General features: G+C 29.5%; 1 protein-coding gene across 16 annotated transcripts in view; it reads right to left on the minus strand.

Moving 5' to 3' along the window:
• Positions 1-633: 633 nt before the first annotated feature.
• The window catches only part of LOC106674100 (phosphatidylinositol 4-phosphate 5-kinase type-1 alpha), a 39,653-nt gene continuing 17,548 nt past the window's right edge, over positions 634-22,738 (minus strand). For 6 of the 16 annotated variants that reach the window (XM_014406591.2, XM_014406590.2, XM_014406593.2 and 3 more), the window contains 6 exons: positions 18,294-18,440; positions 17,691-17,814; positions 16,299-16,346; positions 14,701-14,858; positions 12,368-12,456; positions 1,205-3,166 (listed from right to left, as the gene is read on the minus strand). In XM_014406591.2, the coding sequence (XP_014262077.1) occupies positions 3,038-3,166; positions 12,368-12,456; positions 14,701-14,858; positions 16,299-16,346; positions 17,691-17,814; positions 18,294-18,440 (695 nt within the window). In that variant the 3' untranslated portion in view covers positions 1,205-3,037. The other 10 variants (XM_014406599.2, XM_014406604.2, XM_014406605.2 and 7 more) reach the window with 7 other exon arrangements.

Raw genomic sequence — 22,738 nt, forward strand, 5'->3', positions numbered from 1 at the left:
AAAACATTAAATTTCAACTTTTAAATTTTTTGTCGAAACCAGGCCTATTCACAAGATGTGAGGATATGTGTCCGATATTTTAGAGTTTAGAATCACCAAAAAAAGTTCCAAATCCTTGAAACACAAACCTGGTCGTCCCCTTAATAAGTTACAATCTGTTCTGTTACTTTTTAGGTTTAAAAAAATGTTTAAACCGATATCAAAATTAATGTCTATTTATAAGGCAAAAAACATTGGCCAGTACATAAAAATCAATAAAAAATGACAAAATATCGATTATCTAAAAATTCATTAAATAAAAAACAGATACCTACCGAATATATTTTGGCTTTTTTCTGTGTTTTTTAAAATATATTTAATCAATTGTTTTTCTTGGTGAACAGTGGTTAACGAATAAACTAGCTGAAACTTTTCGAAATGATCTTTTAATTACAATTATATTTCATACATACATAAATGAACATGCACGATTGTAACAAAAATAATACTTTCAAAATGCAATTCGATGAATACATAATTCGATAATTATATTATATACAATAATATAAATTTATTATTAATAATGCAAAGAAAGTAATATTACTTTGGAAGGACTGTTTAAAATAAAACATACAGAGAAAAAAGCTATAATGAAAAAATGTTTATCCAATGTTCTTTTATAATTTAACTTCAATTAAACTTACACTTATGACTCAAATCTTTGGGTAAAATCTCAAACAATTATCTCTGATGTTCTCCAACTCAAACCTCATAAATATTGTATTTGGAAGGTCATAAACTAGATATTTATTAACAATGTAAAAACTATTATAAAAATTGTTGTAAAAAAAATTATTAATGATATGTCTTATTATTTTTCTGTTTTAACAATATTGTTATACATGTATCCCTCTACTTCAAGGTTCTCTAAAAGATTTGTCGAAACTTTTCTAAAAGTTCTAATTTTTTGGATAAGACGGATTTAACACAATGTTGACCAAACAACACAAATCTATTCATTATCTTAAACCTGTCACTAATCATAACATCTTGTCGTATCTGTTCAGGCTATATATTAAAAAGTCCCTAATAAAATAATAATTAAAATTTAAAATGACCTTCCTGTCAATACTTAAGAAATTTGATGTTTGAGTTAATATTTTCAATTTTTTTCAATTTATTTTCTTTAGATACACCTTAATTTCCATCACAGATGAGTCTGGAAAACAAGAAAAATCATTTGAGCGCATTAGGATAAAATGCATGTGCCATATTATGTACAAGGTTTGACAGATAACTTAAACTTAATTTAATCTGTTGAAGTAAAATTAAAATGAACTTTTTAAATGTTTTTAAAGTATACAAAGATAGAATATTAAAAAAATAAAAGAATTCAACAGAGAAAAATGGGACATTTAACCATCCAAATCTTTACTTAAAATATAATTTAAGGTAGAGAAAACATAAAATATGCCCAAAAAATTTAATTTATATGGATTTTTACGCAACTGTAATTGTTAATAAAACATAAAATTAAAAAAACAGAAAAAATATACTGAACACATACAAATTTCCAACCATAAACCGGTAACCATTCAAATTTAAAGTTAATGTTATTTAAAAAAATACTAAAAATGTAGCTTGATCACTTCCAATCATCTAGACTTTTTTTTCTACTGTATTTCAGCATTTGCCATCGTCAGTGGTTTATCTATAATATAAAAAGGGCACAAATGACATAACAAAACAAGCACTGAAAACGGCCAATCGTCTAAATGAATTACAACAAACCAAATTGGATCAGGACGATTAGAACAATCAAGCTACAGGTATGAACCATTACTGAATACACCCCAATGTTTTAAAATTAAAATAAATGACCAATCAGCCTTATTTTTGTAGTTTAAAAATAAAAAGTTTACTAATTTTCGTTCTTCTAAGTATAGTAGTAAATAGTACCTATCATCATTGGTTTTAGTCTGGCCTATGTATAAAGAAAACCCACCATCAAATGGCGGAACACTAAAATTTGTCTGACAGACAGTGAGCATAGAGACTAGGATGATTGTAAATGACCAAATTAAAATTTCATCACCTCAACAAGAAAACTCAAGATTTAAAACAGGTTGATCTAGATTTTGAAAAACTTATTTATTAAGATTACCATCACCACAAATACACAGTCTATATGATTTTAAACGAATGGAACATTTATTATTAATTTTTTGTCTCTTCTCATCACCGGAGCTGACTAAATTAATTAGCAACAATTCTATAAACAGTTTAATGTTTTTCAGATGGAGCTGAATGAGAATGAATTATCACTAAGCTCAGTGATTATTATTGTGAGCATTATTTTGGGTGTAAAAATTAATTGTATTAATCCATCCAAAAACTTAAAGCTTGAAAGCTTATCAGTAAAAAAACTTTTTTTTATCTAGACCTCTATTTTTATAAGTACTAAGGCTGGTCAATCATACAAGGTGTATATTTGTATGTTTTATATTATTTTATTGGGAAATTGGGATACAACAGTTATATATTTAAATGAACTACTTTTTAAGTGACCAATGCTGGCTCTTTTGTCACTTCTGGGAAATGAGACCAACGTAACACACAAATCAAATGGAATTTGATCCAGTAAGTGTAACTTTAAGAGAAGAAAAATCAAAAATTAATTTGTCAATTAACTAAGCAATGACAGAAAATAAATTTGGCTATACTGTTGTAGATAATATTTAGATTTTACTAACAATGAATATGTTAGTACAAGAAAATAAAAATTATAACAGCTAAATTAATGTTTTAACAACTAATATCCATGCCCTTATGATCCGTTTAAGTCTTTTAATAAGTGTAGAGATTAGTGAATAACTATCTTTTAATAAGTACACGGCTATTTATTTCCAAATGCTAAGAATTTTCTCCAAGCATCATTCACAGTAGCCTAATACCATACATACGGTTATTTGTTCATATATATTATTCATTAAAAATCAAATCACTAAGCATACATTATAGATATTAACATGCTAACAGTTTGGAATCCTATCTAATTTTACAATAAAACTTCATAAGATTTCTTATTAATCAAAGCAAGCGTAGGTGAACTTGTTGAAGAGTAAGCGGTGCATTTGAAGTCGTTCAAGAAATTGCGATGCGGTACATGTAGAGGAGCTGGTGTAGGCTTGTGGAAATAGGAAAAATGAATTGTACATTTATAAATCAAAAAATTGTTATATTAAATTTATCAACAATGGACACAGTTACAATAGGACACTAATACAACAATAACGAGGGTAACAATCACACAAACATGATGTACAAATATTTCAATTAACATATCCCTTAATCCAAGCCTTTCCTAAGATTGCCTTTTATTTTTTATTTATTTTTTTATATATATACTTTTAATTTTTTTATTTGACAATTTGTGATGCTTGAAATTAAAAATGATACAGAATTTCAAAGCTTAAGTTCCTAGAGTCTAGAAATCATGACCTTTTACAATACACGCCTCAAATCTAATGTTATTTTAAATAGATAAGTAAAATTAATAAAATAAAATATATTTTGTCTAAATCGGTTAATTTTAAAGAGTAGAGCCTGTTAGAGTGTGCATTCTTTTGTTAGTAATATAATTTAGCAGAGTCACTAGCATTTATATCTAAAATAATTTGACACATCTACTTTTTTATATGCATTCACTAGAAACAAGGTCTGAAGAAAAATATATCAAATTAAAGTATTAAAAAAAAAGTACAGTTAAAAGGAGAAAATATTTCAAAAAATAAAAATGTTGAGAAATGGTTTAAATGAAATCAAATTCTTTGTTTCATTCATAATTTATTTAAATATCAAACATTGTTATATATATTTTTTAAATTATTGTTTGTTAATTATTGACAGAAGCAAAACTAAATCTAAACATTGATCTTCTATTTTATAAAATTGAAAGTGTAAACACTTGGAAGAAGGTATGTGCATTATCCACAAGTTTCAATTTCTACCAGTCTGTGTATTTTTGTTAATGAGTTTTAATAAATACATGTAGCATTCCATAACATAACAAGTGTTATATACTTCAAGCACATAAATAGAGATGGAAAGGAGTACGATGATTGGAAGGGAGGTACGTTGTAATTTGGAGGGGGTCATCCAGCCATCGGCAGTGCAATATGAACACATTTTTCAATTTGAGTTAACTCCTTTTTTTTCCTTTTATTGTTGGGCAACTGAATTCAACTGAAACTACAATTAGTTACTTCTAACACTACTCGTACCTTATAATTACATACAGTGCAACCCATGTTTATACTTTTTATATATACAATCACAATTATTTTCAATGAAGCTGTTGATCATATCCTAAAATGAGAAATTTAACTGATAACCCCATTTGGTCAAATTTGTTAGAACTATGTAACTAAAACATGTTTTAAAAACGTATTGAACGTTTTATTCAAAATCTTTATTATGACCTGTTGTTCAATGAATACAACCGTATTGTTAACAAATTCTCGATTAGATGACAGTGATGTATCAACTATGTTTTGTTTTTCTAATAAACAATTTTTTAACAATTGGTAAAAACGGAATTTGTGCAATACGCTAGTCACACTGCTAAATTAAAAAATAAATAAAAATGTTTGTTTACAATCCCATGAATAGAAGACTTGGTATCTCTGCGGAGTAATAACCACAAAATATAATTGGCATCGAAATAGTGGATATGAGCCTCTGCAGGAGTGTAGGTGTCTTAATTAAAAAAATTTAAATAGTTGTTTTAATTTTAAATAACTTTAAATTTTTCTTTGAATTTAATCTAAGCAGAGACATCACAAGTAATTTCAGCAGTTTCAAGCTAATCACAATTATATACGTTTGTTTCTTTAAATATTATTAGCGAGATAAAACTAAATCTTGGGTTACAAACAAAAATTCGTTTAAGAAGTAATAATTAAAATACACAATAATAAATCATGTTATGAAATTTAAATAAGTACGAATATAAAAATGTTATTGAGTGAATAAAAAATAAACTTTGGTTACTAGAAGATTGAATGATCAAGGCCACTTTACAATACTAGAAATGGGTCGTAAAACACAACCTGGGTAAAAATATTTTCATCTTCAAGAGTAATTATTTTAAAATAAATCCAAAACTTCCTAGGCGTAATTCAATCACAAATAGACTGCAGTACAAAACACGCAAATCATTTCATTATTTTCCTTTATTGTTCTTTTAAAAACTACATTTTCTATTACCACTTTTACAAAATAAATAGTTTATCTATTAAATAAGCTATTCTTATTTTGTCAAGTCTTTTATTATTAGAGCCAAAATGCTTTGCAAATAACTCTCTTCAGCTTCGTCTCAACTCTTGAATATAAACAATATTTTTGCGTTATGTACACATATTAAATACAGCTGCTATTAACTTGTACTATCTGATATGAGATATCAACAAGGCGCTTTTGAATTCTAATTAAAGGATTTTTGTTATGTATATATATACGTTTATAGCTGTTAGTAACCGACTGGATTTCTCAATATGTAAAGGGTAATAAAAATAAGGTGAAATTTATTCATGACCTAACTTGGCAACAATTAAAAATGTGATAAATTATCACTATTAAAAAAAGTTTTTCTTTAAAATAATACTATTAATTTTAAAAAACGAGATTACTATTATCACATAACAATATATTGGCATCACAATACCGGGTGAACTCGAGTACACCTTATTCCAATTGAATGGAATTTACAAAATGCAAGGGAATATAAAATAATATTTAAATATTTACAATAACATTAAAGAATTAAAAAATTATATATATAATTTGTTTATACATGCTATATAAACAAGGTTCGCTTCAAATTTTTTCAACTTCCTTTTTCAATGTAACAAAGCTTAAAAACAGAGACAATATATTTTAAAACTTGAATCAATTGCTGTGAAGGCTGTGAAGAATCACCGCAGCTTGAAATGGATGTAGAATGGGAAAGCGGTTCCAGATTAATGCTGCAAAAAGAAAAGAAGGGACAATTACACAAATACAAATCCTACAAATAATACCACTTTAAACTCTAAACCCAGAAAGATGGGAATGTGTAATTGCCCAATCAATTCCTTAAATTAATATTTTTTTAATATTTAATAAAAAACTAAATAAAATTTCACATAAAATTAGCCTAGGAAACTGGTACCAAAAATGTCTAAAACAAGCCTAAAGGAGTAAACTATTCTAAACTTAACTCTTCAATCTGTTAATTGAATTATCGAGGAAATAACTAAAAATTGTTTAAACATTCTAAAAGTTATTTGGAAAAAAAATCACACAGCAGTTTTGGATAATTATGACAATATAATTATGAAATCATACTTCAAACTGTACTCAATTACATGGATCTTTGTTTTGGATCGTTCAGGGATATTTTACAACACTCCACTCTCTATAACATTAATATAACTCTCAAACTAACCAACTCACAGTTACGGTAAAAAGAACAATATTCAACAAAACTGCTAACAAAAAGGTAAATTTTTAACATGCAGAAGTTCAATAATAAAAAAATTAATATGGAAATGACATCAAAAAATTAAACTATTGTTCAATCAGATAAATGATCAAATCCGAAAGGTTTTACTGCGATTTTTTGAATACCAAAAAAGTCACATTAAAGGAACTGGCCAAGCAATTAAATTAAAAATAAGTCCTTTATTGACAGAATTAATTTTCACTGTATTACACCAAATAAATATAAAAACATCTTCTATTATTATTATTATTATTATTAATTTTTAAGGGCGTTTTAACGGCTAAGGTTATTATTATTATTATTATTAATTTTTAAGGGCGTTTTAACGGCTAAGGTCATTTCACGCCCTAACATCCAAACCTTCTATCTTAGGTTAGCTATATCTCTTCTGAGTGCTATAAAGCTCTGACTCCAAACATTCACTCGTAATCTTATTTATCCTATTGCCATCCAAGCTTTAATTTTTCTTTNTGGGATATCTAGCAATTTAAAACCCTCAACCGCCGGCAAGGTATTCCCTCCTAATCTCAACATTTCAGTACCGCGGATTCCGAGAGGTCTCGTCCTAGTTCTTAGGAATGAGTACATATCTTGGTGAGGGTTACGGAAAACTGAAGGAAATAGAAGATGGAAAGGCTTAGACCAAAGTCTAGCAACAAACCTAAGAATTGCCTCCTCCCTGAAAAATTCCGGAGGAAGCACACCGGCATCATTGCAGAGACTATATAAAGGGCTTGTTCTAAACGCCCCTGTTGCAATTCTGATACCTTGATAATAAATTCTATCTAGAGGTTTTAAAGTTGATATTCGCGCTGAAGAGTAACCTGCTGCTCCATATCGAAACTTTGCTCCTAAGTACATGCTGAATATTCTTAAAAGAATGTCTCTATTCGCCCCCCAATTGTAATTAGCAAGGAATCTCATCAGGCCTAGTATTTTCCTTCAATTTATAAATTGTAAATAATTGTTTACATTATTTTTAAATAAAGAAAGACTTAATTTGATATTCGACAGGTTGACTGTAATAGAGATAAAAGTTGAACTTGACTTGACTTTGGAAGCCAAACGCCCAAATTACTATACTTTATTTTTCATGAAGTTCAAATTAAAAAATATATAAAGTCGACTCTCGTTAATTGGAAACTTGATAATTCAAATTTCTTGATAATACGAACTCTTCAGCAGGTCACTTTGGTAAATCGAAAAAGTTCTGTGTATTTTGATACCGTCAGTAATACGAAATATTTTTCATAGCAGGGGGAGAAAGAGAATAAATCGAAGTGGAGCCACTTTCCCTCTTTTTATTTCGAACTTTTTCTTTGTAATATTCCTTCAAATTCCACGTATTGTTTACTTCCTTACAACCTAATGTTGCCTTGAATTTTCTCTAGTTTGTTATGTTCGGTGGTCAGTGTTTTATCAATTTGTTCTCAGCACTGGTCAAACAGAAAATCATTCAAAATCTCATCAAGTAATTTTTTTCCCTTTTGATAATTCGATTAAAACATTGTAAAAATAATGAAAAATAGATCAACTGTAAAACCACACATCAACGAGCACCGAATATAACTAAAGAAAATGCGAATAAACTTGAAGCTGTAAGGAAGTAAACAGTACGTGGAAATTTGGAAGAACATTACAAAAAAAATCAAAATATAAAGAAAGGAAGTGGCTCCATTTTGATTTATAGCAAAATCTCTCTCCTGTTATGAAAAATATTTTGTATCACTGAGTGTATCAAAATACACAGAACTTTGTCAATTTACCAAAGTGACCTGCTGACGAGTTCTTATTATCAAGACATTTGAATTATCAAGTTTGGCGATAGCAAGAGAACTGTATGTCTTAATACCTTGACCACATAGAAAGAGAGAGAGAGAGAGAGAGAGTAAAAAAATTTTTTTGTAAATTGTTATATCTAATATAAGGACTTTTATGAATCAAGCTTATGCAAAAAAAATTCATTAATTTTAAAAAAGTTATATCTAAAAATTTATTCCTTTCTTATTTTGTTATTTGTTGATTTAATGTTGCTTCTTTTCTATACTGCTTTACTTCGTTGATAAAATCTATGGTCTAAACATGCTTGCTTTATGGTATAAATAAATTGTTAAATATTGTAAGACAGCTTTACATTAGAAATAGCATAAGAAAAAATTTCTTTAATGCTATATGAAATCATTCCAATGATTTAAGGACCAAGAAACCTGGGAGCCTTTTTCCCCTCTTCAAAATCACCATTGAATAAGTCTGATTATTGAATCCACTTTCTAAAAGGCCTACTCCAAAACTGGACGTTAAATGAAATAATAACAATCAAAATATAAATTATTTCAATGAAAACATGCTCAAAATTAAAATGCAGAACACTGAAAGAGGCTCCTGACCTGACCATTACAACTACTAAAGTACTAAAGCTATCAATGCAATCACAAATTGTTTTGTTGGACCCTAGATGATTTTTAGCATCAAAAACTCGAGAACTGTGAAAGCCTGAGAATGGACTGTCCCATGCATATAGCTGATCCAGCTATATCGAGCATGAATTTGTGTAGTATCATTTAATATGAGAACAGTAGTTTTTGAGGTCTCAATTCTGAGTTTTAGAAGAAATAATGTTTAATAATAGCTGTTTACACAATCAAAGTTTATGTGTCAAATGTCTTGTTTGAATGTATTTATAAGCATGAATGGCAGAACTGAGAATGTTGAGCTTTTAATATGCGTGAATTTGGAATTGAAAAAGCCTACTTTTCAATAGCCTTGGAAACTTCAGTGGGCAAGATGGATAAGATCTATCTAACCAAAGACTGCCAACCGGGTAATTCCAATTTATACAAAATAGATTGTAATTATTGCATAATTTTTAGAAATGTAATGTAGCTTTGTTTTTGGTTCTTTTGAATAAGGTAAAAAACAAAATCAAATTAATGTTTTTTTTTTTTTTTTTTTTTTTTTAAATGTGTGGACAGAGAGATTCCAGATTAAAAATTCTTTATAGAAATATAGAAAGACAAGAATTTACTAAAGGAAAAGAATTAATAACATTGTTAACAGATGGGAATCTTTGAACACGTTGACTGCATGGCCATTTGGATGTCCATGGTAGAACCAAATTTATTGTGTAAAATACTCTCTTGTACTTAAAAATATGTAAATGATTTTTTTATGTTTATCTAAGTGATATAAATTACATGGCACAACTGATGCCGTCCCCTGCATCACAAAAAAGTAAATGAAATAGGCAACCCCAGAGTTTTGTTTCAGGTGTGAATAAATGAATAAAAGTTGTTTCTACTTTTTCAAATAATTTTTCCTTTATTTTACCTAGTTATTGAACATGGGTAAATAATTAAAATTATAAAACACATAGCCAGAAAAGCACAGAATAAATAAAAAAAATCACTTCCAGTTGGAAAAAAATTGAAATGACTGCCCTTTTGTCCTTTCTTTAGGCCCCTGACTTTAAACAGCCCTAGGAATTTATTTAGAAATCGTGAGATGCGGTCTGGTGTGATATAGGTTTCAGAAAAACATTGTCTTTATCGTGCCAATGTTTCGATCTTTATTGAGCCCTGAAGATGATCTCAATAAAGATCGAAACGTTGGCACGATAAAGAAAATGTTTTTCTGAAACCTACATCTCACAATTTCTAAATAAATATCGATTAACGGTCACTAACCACCACACAGCCCTAGGAATTTCAAACAGAATTGTGTAGCAGATGAAGGGAAGGGAGAGTTTAAAAAGTCAATCAATGGGAGGGTGCAGGCACATGTGGACAGTTGACATGGCCCAAATGTTGTGTCTTACGCAGTCAACATGTTACGAGAGTAGGAGTAGAGCTCAACTCCGATCTCATGAGCGAGGTACTCTGCAGTTAAGACATTATAAGCAATTTTAATTGACATAAACTCTTTGAACGGCAATAAAGTTAATTTTCTCATATCAAAAGTGACTTCTCAACAAAAATGTGTTCAATAAACCCAAAGCAATATCACTGTACAAGCTCTACCTGCATATATAGCTAAGCTAGTGCAAATATAAATGAAATGTGTACCAGGCCATATGTACATTGCAAAGAAAGACAACAAAAAGAGTGACAAGTAAAAGCGAAGATTAAAAAACATGTAGCCTGCATTTCCATGACTCAATAACCACTTATTTTACAATAAAATCGATAGCAATTTAACTAGGGAAAAAGTATGAGTTTAAAATACCATTGTACACACAAAATACATTTGTATACCAATAATATTTTAAATATTTAAAAAAAAATAATAAAATTAAAAAATGGCAAGATGGATAATATAAATCCATCTCATTCATTTCTCCATCATCCTGGGCTCTCATTTTAATTATGAAATATTAATTTGTTATTTTCTATCATTACAGAAAGAATTAAGTGACATTGTAACAAATTACATTTAACTCTAGTAAGGAAGTGGAGAATTTTCCCTGTGTTAAAATATTTGCATTTCCACAGCCCACTGCCTTAAGCCTGAGTAAGCAAAGCATCCAACAACTACAACTCTATTTGTTTTTGCAAACCTGTCCTACCTCAGATTTACGTCTAAACGCAAGCTGTGGTCTCCCACCGGCATGTCTCTGATGGTGCTTTATTGGAAAAAAACCAACAATTATATTTTGCGTTTACAGTATTCTATTAACAAATATATTTGTGATTTTTTTTTTTTTTTGTCTTTACAATGTACTATCACTTTAGTGAAATGCTCCAATAAACAGATTTTAAGAACAATATGAATAAATTTTGATTTCATTAATTATAGTCGCTTGACAACAACAAAAAAATTAAAAATAAATAGTCATCACTAACTGTATTTCATTTAAATAATTAACTAAGCAAAACCAAAAATACTTATACAAGAAAGGAATGAACGGTTTTGAACCAAATAAATCTTCAACAGTATATTAAATGCGATTAGAAAATCCCTAAAAAATCTTCAGCAGTTCGACAGGAATAAATTTACTTTTTACATAAGATTCATCCATATTGCCACACAGGACTGCCACAAAATCTGATTATCCGGCAGGTATTGCTCTTTAAAATATTCCTGTATCTCCTTAGTGAAAAGAATAATATGACAAAAGAAAACATGTCGAGCAATAAACAAAAATTTATTGTGCCAAAACCCAAATGCAATGACGAAAATACCGACTGGCTACAACTTTTTTTTAGACATATTTTTAGCAGACTGAACAGTTTCGTGTAATGCAAGCGGAAAAATTTAAATAGCAGTATAAAAGAATATTTACACAAAATAAAGATATAAGCTATATTTACCTATATTATTTTTTAATATGCATAATTACACAATTAATATATCACTACTTTCAGTCTTTCTATTTCTTTATGGTTTCGTTAAATTTTCAAAAAATTATGTAATTTGGAACTTTTATCATGCCTTTTGGCTGGTCTCATTTTTAAGAGCAATTTTTTCCCCTTTTTTTAATACAAATGCACTTTACTATTATTGCTTCTTAACTTAATTGGGAAATAGGGAGAAGGGCGTGTATTTTCACATGTTAAATACAAAAATGGTCATGCAAACTGTCACTTATTGTATAACACTGACACAGTTAACAAACAATTAGCACAAAGAGAAGCATTTAACACATAATTAAAATTTAAGTTTACTATTTGAAATCAGACAATCAAATTTAATTACTTCATTTGAACTTTTGAATAAGGTTTCATTAATGTTTTAAAATAATTGAATTTTTTTTAAATGCAAACATCAGCAATTATTATTAGACTGGCAGTTAATCCAAGCTCTTTTGTTACAAATATAAATTGGCATTAATGATATTTAAAATCTTACCACTTCTGACAGCGCTCCATCCTCAGATATTGCCTTAATATTGGTGTCTTTTTCATAAACCATCCCTTTTACCGGTGTCATAGGAAACCCTGCACCAAAAAAATAAATAAATAAATAAAGACATAAATGCATTATTTATTAGCCATTTGTTTATAAGTTAGGAACACCTCAAATCATTCAAATTGCAATTAGCATTTTAATTTAATTTTCTTTAAGAGTCTTAATCCTGCCATACAAGTATTTAAATTTATAGTTTGTTCATCTGGTTCTACAGGGGAATTATTTCAATCTTGCTTATTCTACGTGCATATTTTTAATACACAATTCTTGAATTATGTGATCATCTAGGCAAAAAATTTAATTAATCATCGTGGCCGGTTTGCCAGACGACGTATTTCAACAGCACTATTAATTTTCTATGTGCTACGTTATCAGTTGTAACCCTTTCATTCGCTTTACAAACATATAAAAAGGACATACTGAACAAATAATAGACAGATCAACAAGCAAAATGTGAAATGACGAAACATCTCTGACATACATAGCCGGCAGCCAAATCACATCGCAATCAACTCGCACAACAAAGGTCCACGCTTAAAATCTTTAATTTTATAATTTATCACTTGCAAGTTGTCAGTATGTAATAATTATTTGTATTTAAAACAGGTACTTCATTTGACTATATAAAACTATCAAAACACCAAAAATAGAAAGAAAGAGTAGCAAGATTTTTTAAAATTCAAGACCAAATAATAAATTGCTAGATATAAATCAATATAATTTTTAAAAGCAAAAGCTTTAAAAAATTAAAAGGAAAAAGAGATCCTTACCATTGCATCTATGTCATTATATTAATAAATAATTATTGGGTGTGTGCATACTTTTTTTTTCAAATTTCTGTTTTCACCTTAATAAGGCGATCCTTTAAACGACATGCTAGTAGATAGAATTCTTTTGAGGCAATGCTTGCTATAAGAGTTCGATCTCAGACATAGAGTGAACAATGACCATCAAAATTTATACGGAATTATTTATATGGAATTTATAGTAAAACAATGTGTGATTCAACAGTGTTCTATTGAATGCTACATTTTTGTAATGGAGAGAGATAAATCAAAGACCAGCCTTGTTGAAGAATGCTTAATGAGTTTAAAACCGATTACTTACTAGTAGCATTGGAGGATGAGGACAAATCAACTGAAGCAGAGCTATCAGAGAGATTTCAAGTGCATTTTACAATAGAAAGGGAAAAAAACAACAAGGGAAGCACATAGCTTGTCGTGTTTCACATCTAAATAGGGCTAAATTGGAAGGGTTTATTTCCTATTTTTCACTGGGGATGAGAAGCGGGTCTTTTACAAAAATTTTAAACATTGAAGGGCCGTTAGCAAGAAGAATGTCACACTGCCATAGTCGACAAGAGGAGGACCTCATAAGCCCCTATTGTCTGTTTGGTGGGATATTCAAGAAATAATTTATTAGGAACTGTTACCACACAATCAAACCCTTTCGGCAGAGGTAAACTACACCGCTACAGCGTCTTGGGTCAGCACTGAACGAACAACATACAGCCTTGGTGATTAGACACAATGTTGTGTCAATCCTCACACAAATGCACTCACTCAGAGTAAAATCTCAAAGTTAGGCTAGCAACAAATGCACACCCTCCATAATCTCCAGACACAAGGTCAGATTTTCAGAATTTTTTCTTTTTTAGCTCCCTGGACAACCACTTAAAAGGTAGGGAATTTTTTTATGAAAACAATTTGAAAATCAGTCTTACAGATTTCTTCTCTTCTGTCAGCAGATTTTTACAAAAAGGGAATATTTCTGCTCCCCGTACATTGAAGTATATTGTAGAAAACAAAGGCAATTATGTTTTGGTTTATATATATAAAGTGTAAGGTATGGGCCAACAAAAAGGTTAGGTAACCACCGATGTTTTTGATTAAAAATAAAAATATCTTTATTTTGAAAGTTTTTTCTGAGAACTGATAAACTTATGCACACACCCAATATTACAACAAAGAAATATGTTGTAGTTATTAAACGGGTTTAAAAACATTTATTTTTATTGTTTTATTTATTCCAATAAAAGTTGTTTAAGCAAACAAAAACAAATTTAAATTTTTGTAAAATATACTGTAAAAAAAGTATAGTACAATTTATATCAACTATTATAGTTAGTAAACTGGTTATAAAAATTTCAAAGATAGGAATGAATAATGATCTGCATGGCAAAATCAATGTAAAAACTATGAGCAAAACAAAATTACGAATGGAATATTCTACAAATGGGCAGCAAGAGAATGTATTTTGTATATTGTACGCACCCATATCGCCGCTACTACTGCTCTCCGTGAAAGACGGCGTTCCCTCTGTCCAGGTGGGCGTAGATCCCTCAAAATGCCTGCCCCCGACTGTCGAGCCTCCACTCTCGACGCTCAGCGTTGACTTGTCCGATCGACATTCAAGCCTTACTTCTGACACACTGACAACACACACCCACACAGTCAACTACAACTACTTTCTAAGGGTTGATACTACAAGGTTTCTCACAAAAAAGGCATCAAAAGCAACCAGTGACAATTGTCTCACATAAACGTTTGCTATCTATGTGCGCAATATAAATTGAATTGAGCAAAACAATTTAATTTTATTGTTGAAAATTTATTATTTTGGTAGCAAAAGAACCCTTTGTGAGTACTTGAATATAAAACCATTAAATCAGAGTATAAGTCAAAAATTTATAAATGTACATGAAAGACGAATTCATAAAAAATATCAACAAAATTATAAAAAACAACAAACATAAAGAACTGATTTAAAAAAATAAAATTGACATAACCGTGAATTAATATTAGTAATGTTAATTAAGAAAATAAAATAACTAAATAATAACTCCTATTTTTGCTTAATTGAAAATGTTAATTAATTATGTAAATATTTAAGGACTTTTGTAAACAAGATCAATCAATATTGCCAATACTAGAAAAGGTTATATAAATTATCTATTAGCTAAACTAGGATCAAACAAAATTTATTTGAGATTATTTCATTTAGGTACTTCATCCATGCGTCAATTTGGAATTTAAAACACTGCAAGCAATTCTTCTCAACAGGAAATAAAAATAAGTTAAACCTATGTTAAAAATTTGTATATGAATAAACTTATTCTTAAAATGGTGCCTACTCGATTTGTTTAATATGTAGTACATGCAATTAAAAAAAGTATCTTAAACCAATTATCTTAGTCTTCCAGTCAACAATGTTTTGGAATTTTGCCATTTTCATTAGTTGTGACAAAACAACCACCAAAGATGGCAAAAAGCTGAAATACATTAGCAGACCAAACCTGTGAGAATAGTCAGACAAAGGTAATCAGAGATGACAGAAAGATTAATTGTGTGACATCCTCAAAAAAAAAGTTTATTTTAACTAACTTTTGAGTTAATCCAACTCTAAAATTTTATTGTGTATAATAATCCAAATAAGTTTATTTAAAAAGTGAACATTATTTATTGTTTATTATTAGTTTTGAAAAAATATTGTTTGTTCTATATTAAAACCATCAGGTTTTTTTTTTTTTTTTTCGTTTAAACTGCAGTCTTTATTTAGAATGCACAATTTGAAAAGATAGTTAATCTGAAATAAGTTTTAAACAAAAAGCAGGCATTTTTAGTCATAAAAATTAAGAAAGAAAATTCTAGCATTGGCAAGAAGATTTTTTTTGCAGTGAACTCTATTTACAATTAATAGTAATTCTAGTTATCGATTGTTAACTGTTAATGGGGATTAAATTGAAAAAATGAAGAGGAAGAAGAGAAAGAGTCACTGTTTTAAGGTTCAAAGGCAATAATCATTTAAAAATAGACGTCGTCAGGTTTTAGAACCTCATAAATCTACAGTTTACTCTTTAGACTCTGCTTACCTCGCATGTCCTTCGTGGAAAGTAACAACTTGTTTTGTGGCCACCGCACTAGAGTCCCAAAAAAAGTAAATAAATAACAACAAAATGAACAAAAAAAATAAAATAAAATCATTAAAATGCAATATTTTGTTTTTGAGGGTGATCAAATCAAAATTTATCTGGAAGGGAAAACAAAAATAATGAAAATTGAAGAAAATGAGATTAGGAACTAAAAAAATATATACTCAGGACAAACCGTACTCAAATAAATTGGATTTTTTGGAGAAAAAAGCAATTTGAGCAACCAAAGTACTAATGTTTTGTTTTTTAATGAGCTTTAAGCAGTGCTGTTCATACTTTCAACATCACTATTTTTAGAAGGAAATTTAATAATTTAAATGTACCTAGTGAGAAATATCATTGTTCTTTAAAAACAAAACAAAAAGCTGTCATTTTATCCTTAAATACATAATTTTATATTTTTTTATTTTCCTTTTTTTTTATTTCAATGTTCAACACTGTTTTCCAGCTTCAGCAAACGAAATCTGCTTGTTTAATCTTATGAAGAGGGCAAGCCGGCCAAAGTGGACAACTTTCAAGTTGCCTCTGGCCAGACGAATCCTTTCAAAAACTTGATTCAGCCATTGTATCATCGTATAATAGCCTTCCCATATAAAGCAGATAGTAAAGGAATTCTTCTTTGTCTCTACACACGGAAGCAGCTCGCCATCCCTCAAAATGACTGGCTTGATCACTTGTATGACAATGAGCCTGAGTAAGCAAAACAGACTGTAAGCACAATTTGCTAAATTAATAATTAGCACGAGCATTTATAATTATTAGAGGGCTTTAATAACGACTTTTGTAAATCATCCTTGATAATTTTTTGGGGCAAATTAACTTGGAAGATTATTCTTATATTAGAGATTTACTTCTGGACAATTAAAGATGAATTTCACGTTTAAAAAGCAATATTTTTTACACCGTTGATCAATAAACAATTTTTTTGAATTTATGTATTTGAAGGCACATAAAAATAAACTTATGATCTTAAAATCTAGAAAAAAATTAAATTATAGGAAATTATGTGGGATTTTTTAAATTTATTATGTATGTGTTTTTTTATGGTTCAATGTTTAACTTTTTGCCATTCATGCATTTTACATTGAAGTTACCAAATTTTTCAACAAAGCAATTGCAAGAAATTTAAAAAATGAAAAAAACATTGAAATATGAAACATAAATTTGGATGAGATGTTGAAAAGACTGAACAGCACTAAAATTTAGAAGCAAAACTAAATTATGAAAATCAGCTAATAAGATGATAACATGAAAATATCATGCTTTTGATTAAAGGCAGCTAATTTATGATGAGTACTAGTCGAAAAATATTTTTAGGAATGAAATAATCACCTAGTACTGTGCCTTGATGTCGGCCGGTGCCTAAGAGGAGAGGAGCCATCGATGTGGAGGTCCGAACGGATTGCATCCTCAAACGTTGGTGGCGGTGTTGAACTGCACGGGAATCCCAAAACCCCTAGACAGTTACAAAGGACTACTTCAAGCAACTACATCAATCAGAAAAAATCTAAGCCAAACTAATTTAGGTCAACTACTATTGGTGTCTCAAATAAAAATATATAAAAAAAATTTAGACTACTGCTATACAACTTAACTACAAAGCAAGTTATATAACAACACAATGTTTATTTACATCACACTTCTAAGTCCTATAACGGTAGTTAGAAGGTTCAAAAAATTTACAAAAACTAATAGTGTAAAGTTAAAAAATATAATAATTATCAGTATAAAAATTGGTAAAACAGGTTCATTAAGGTTTCACCTAATACAAGCATATCTTTCTACAACATTGCTTAAAACTGTTTACTGTTTTTTAAAAGCAAGTTTTAATATAACACTCACACACACCCACACACTTTACTTGTTAAAAATTGTTAAATTATAATGTCATTATAAAAGACATTAAAAGATGGCATCAAAGAATTTTTTTATTACTTTTGCCAATAGTTCTTTGCTGAGTACTAAATCTGTTTGATTTCTGAAGGCTAACTCTAAGTGGGCTCGACTGAATGAAACTGCTACTGTTTGAATCGTGTCTAGAGAGAGGCTTCGAGCCCAGTTTCATCTGTTCACTTTCAAAATCTGCAAAAGTTATATAAAAACACTAACATAAGGAAGGAAAAAAATTTTTTTTTTAATTTCGTTTTTATATATTCAATTTTTTAATTCCTTTTTGCCAAGGGCTCCTTAGTACAAACTGAACGCGCCACTTGACAAATCATACCTAAACATGTTAAAACTCTTGGGAAAATTTTGTAAAATTGATAGTATAGGGTGGTATATGACAGAGTGTACTAAGGAGTCTGGCTGATAGTAACACAATGAAAGATTTGTAGCTTGATTTATCAAAATAGTATTTTTTATTTATTTATTTTTGTTTAATTGACATTTTATAATGTACGAGGATTTTATACAAAAGGTTTGACTTGTAAGCTAAAAATTTTCAAAGCAATTTGAAAAGCTTAAAATCTGAAAGAAAATCAATTCAGGAAGTAATTATTTCAAAACACCTTAATTAAAATTTATTTTAACTCAATACTTTTTTTTAATTCTCATACAAGGGGTGAATAAAAAATAAGTATTTTCAACTTGTCTGTGTTTATTGAAAATACTTATATAGCTTCTAACAAACCTCGTAGATCTGACCTTGCTCCTTCAGGCTACTGCCTATTTCAAATAATTATATAACAGATAATAGAAATATGTTTAAAAAAATAATGGTCTCATTATCATTGTTATCATATTTCTACCGTTCACTGATGAACTTACCCCAATAAATAATAAAACAGTGTAAATAAAAATTATACAAAGTAACAAAAGACACCTAAACAGTACATAATACATAGAATAAATAAATTGGTTGTAATGAGATAAATGGTGCACAAAAGAGAAACAAAAAAACTCTGTAGAAGAGATTAATAAAATAAAATAATAACATTTTAATTAATAACAAACCATGCATGGAATTTTTAATTACTCATTGTTATTCAATGCTTGAATTTTGGATTTACAGCAAAGTGTAAATTGACTAGAAACTTGTTTAATTTGTTAAAACAACTAACACACTCAATAACTTCCTACAACAAACAAATGCACTGGGCCTATAACTTATATGCAAATAACAAATATGGGTTGCTAATATATGTGAAAAAAGTCAAACTATGTTAAAAAGCGCAATTATCAACTACAGAGTGGACTACTTTGAAGCATATACAATTGCAAGTTATAGCCAATCATTCTTCAAAAACTAATTACTTACTTAATTATTTTTGTCTTAGAACGTGCTTATGTCAGCGGAAAATTTCAAAAATATAGCTATGTGTTACTTTTATTATAATTTTTAGCGTTTTATTTCTAAGTTAGCTTGGTAAAAAACTAAGCATGTTTTTTCACATTTCCCAGTACCCCAAAAAAATAATGCAAATCAAGACAACTTATGTTCGTTTGAAATAAAAATTCTGGATATATGATGATTAAACTAATAGTGCAATAATGAACAAACAAAATCTAACCACCAGAGAAAGAAATATACAAAAGTCTATGAAACTTAAAACTTTGTTCATTATCCAATCCATCCTGAATAAAATAATATTCAATAGTTGTGACTTCAGAAATGATAAATGGTGGAGTAAGTGTGTTGTTCAATATTTTTAAAAAGGTATGAATAGTATTCCTCCCATACTATTCACTGGGATTGTGGATGAGGGTCCGATCACATTATAATAATTTCTAATTTAAAATCATTCTCATATAAAATTCCATGAATAATTCTAGGATTCAAACCAAAAACTCTAACGAATATGACAAATATGAGAATCAGACACTTAAATGGCATGGCTGTTCTCTTCTGCAGGATAAGAAGATACAACTATCATAGACATGTATTTTGCTTAAACAGTTTTACTACTTTGAGTTCATATTTTTGTGTGTGAAAGAGACTTGTTTGCTTAAATACACTGCTCTGCACAAACAAATTGGCCCACTTTGAAATTTTAATAATTTGTATGTACTTGCTTTTTTGCTAATATCAACACCTATATTTTTTATATTCAGGTATTTATTAAAAGATTTGGTTAGTGTGAAAATAAAAATACCTCTTAAAAAATAAATAAATAAATGAAAATTTAAAAAAAAAATCAATTTTGTGGATAATATAAAACATTATAACACAAACTTAAAAATCTTTAATATGATGGGTTACCTCTTCTTGCTTTTATTACAAATTCTAATCTTCTCAACATGCTCATAATTCGGCATTAATCATGTCAAGGAATTTCATCCCAAATCACAAATAAACCAACTTTCAACTAAGGGGGGGGGACCGTGGTAGCTGAGTTGTTAAAGTGTCAGACTCTCAGCTAGTAGATCCTGCAGTTGTCGGTTCAATTCCCGCCGTCGCCTCTGGACGTTTTTTCTAATGCCTAAGGGGACTGGTAGCCACAAAAAAAATTTGAAATGGCACTCATCAATAGAAGGTCTGGGGCAGGGTCGGACTTCAGCCTGCGACCCTGAATTTGATCCCAACCCCCTTCAAAATTGAGTTTCTTCGACGGAAGAACACCGGCACATCGGGGGCTCAAAGTCACACACGTGTCGCAAGCACCCAAAAAATGAAGCCAGGAAGTTAGTACAATAAGCTGTACACTATAGCTGCAGTGCTTGGGGGAAACTCCTCCAGTTCCTGGTATCCATTATTTAAAATAAAATAAAATAATAAAGGATGTAGGAGAAATATTGCTTTGTTTTACCCAACATTCGAGCTTATCCCAAGAGTTCAATGGGGTTCATATCAGGGATCGGGTTGGCCATCTTACAATGTGAATAGTGACATCTCGAAGGTACTGCATACTAGTGATAAGGTTTTGCATTATCTTGCATAAATAAGAATTAAGTGACAGCCTATTAAAAACATGCAACTCCATTTTTGCCTCCAAAGAAATTCCACTCCACACCACAACTGAATCACATCCAAACATGTATTCCCTTTTAGAATTGTTGTATTGGCTGTAGCGTTTTACAGATGCTCGATAAACACAAACAACAAAAACACAAGACATCTTTCTGGGATGATTCAGAAAACTGGGACTCATCTGAAAACATTAAATTCCTCCATACAGTTTCTATTTTAAGTCAGCGTACCCTTCCAAAATCTAAGCAGTCCCAACAATGGTCTCTGGTAAGCGCTGAACCCGATACTGGCTTTCTTCGGTGTAGACTCTTTTCTACCAGTCTTTTTCTTACTTTTTCAACATTAACTAACACATCCTGCATGGTTCAAAGTCTTTGGGACATTTCAGAAGCAGAGGAAAAACGATTTCTCAGGGTGTGCAATTATGTGGTTATTGTCTGGTCCCCTGGCTCTAGGCATCATAAACCTTGGCAATCTCCCTGTATTGCTGATTACCCAGGCAAATCTAAAACTCACACCTCATAACACGTTTTTCTTCTATCCTCACGAGTACAATAGCACAGGCAACTTGCTCGCTAACTATAGGCATTTTCATAATCATTTTGTTTGTAACAACAGTTATTAAAGGCATTTTTAAAGGATTAAATGCCCTTGATGTTTTACATTGTGGGTATTTTAAATCAAATCAGGAATTAAGAAGTTTTGTCTCACAATCGGCAACAAAAACAAATACTTTCCATCTAATTATAATTATTAAACCATTTTTGAAATAGTAAAACAAAAATATGGCCAAAACATTGTGAATTTAAAAAAGAAATCAAAATTTCAAAGTGAGCTACTTTTTTTATGGAGCAACATACATAGCTGTTGTGTTGTGCTATGCTTGAGGGTACTGAATGTTAGTATACTGAGATAAACAGCAAAAGTGCTATCAATAATATCTGACTATCACTGTATCTCTGACTAAAGGCAGATTTCGTTCTTATAGATAAGAAATTATCTTTTAATCAGTAACATCAACTTTCTACTTTGTAAAAACATTACAAGCAGATTTATATTTATTTACACACAATTAACAATCTCATTAATCACTGTAAATTATTCAACTTCCTTATCTTGAATCATTAATTTCAAACTAAACCGACTAATTGTCTAGTGTGATTTTATTTAAACCTTTATAAATTTTTAAATGGTTTTGATTTCATTTTATTATTCTTAAATTAATACACGTAATTTTGATTAAAAATCTCAACAACAAAAATATTTTTGACTATACAATAGGTTTGTGTAGGAGTGGAAATAAACCCCAAGAAAAATAAAGAATGTGACAAATAATTAACATTCTTTGTTTGGGCAGGTGGGAAACATGAAGCACACTTAAGATAAATTAACATGCGGCTCTTCATTATTTAAAAAACAATCAAAGACATAATGAAGATTTTTTTAAGCTTTCAAGCTTATAATTTTTAGA

This window comes from Cimex lectularius, unplaced genomic scaffold (assembly GCF_000648675.2).
Source record: "Cimex lectularius strain Harlan isolate CLEC.00 unplaced genomic scaffold, Clec_2.1 scaffold177, whole genome shotgun sequence".
NCBI lineage: Eukaryota > Metazoa > Arthropoda > Insecta > Hemiptera > Cimicidae > Cimex > Cimex lectularius.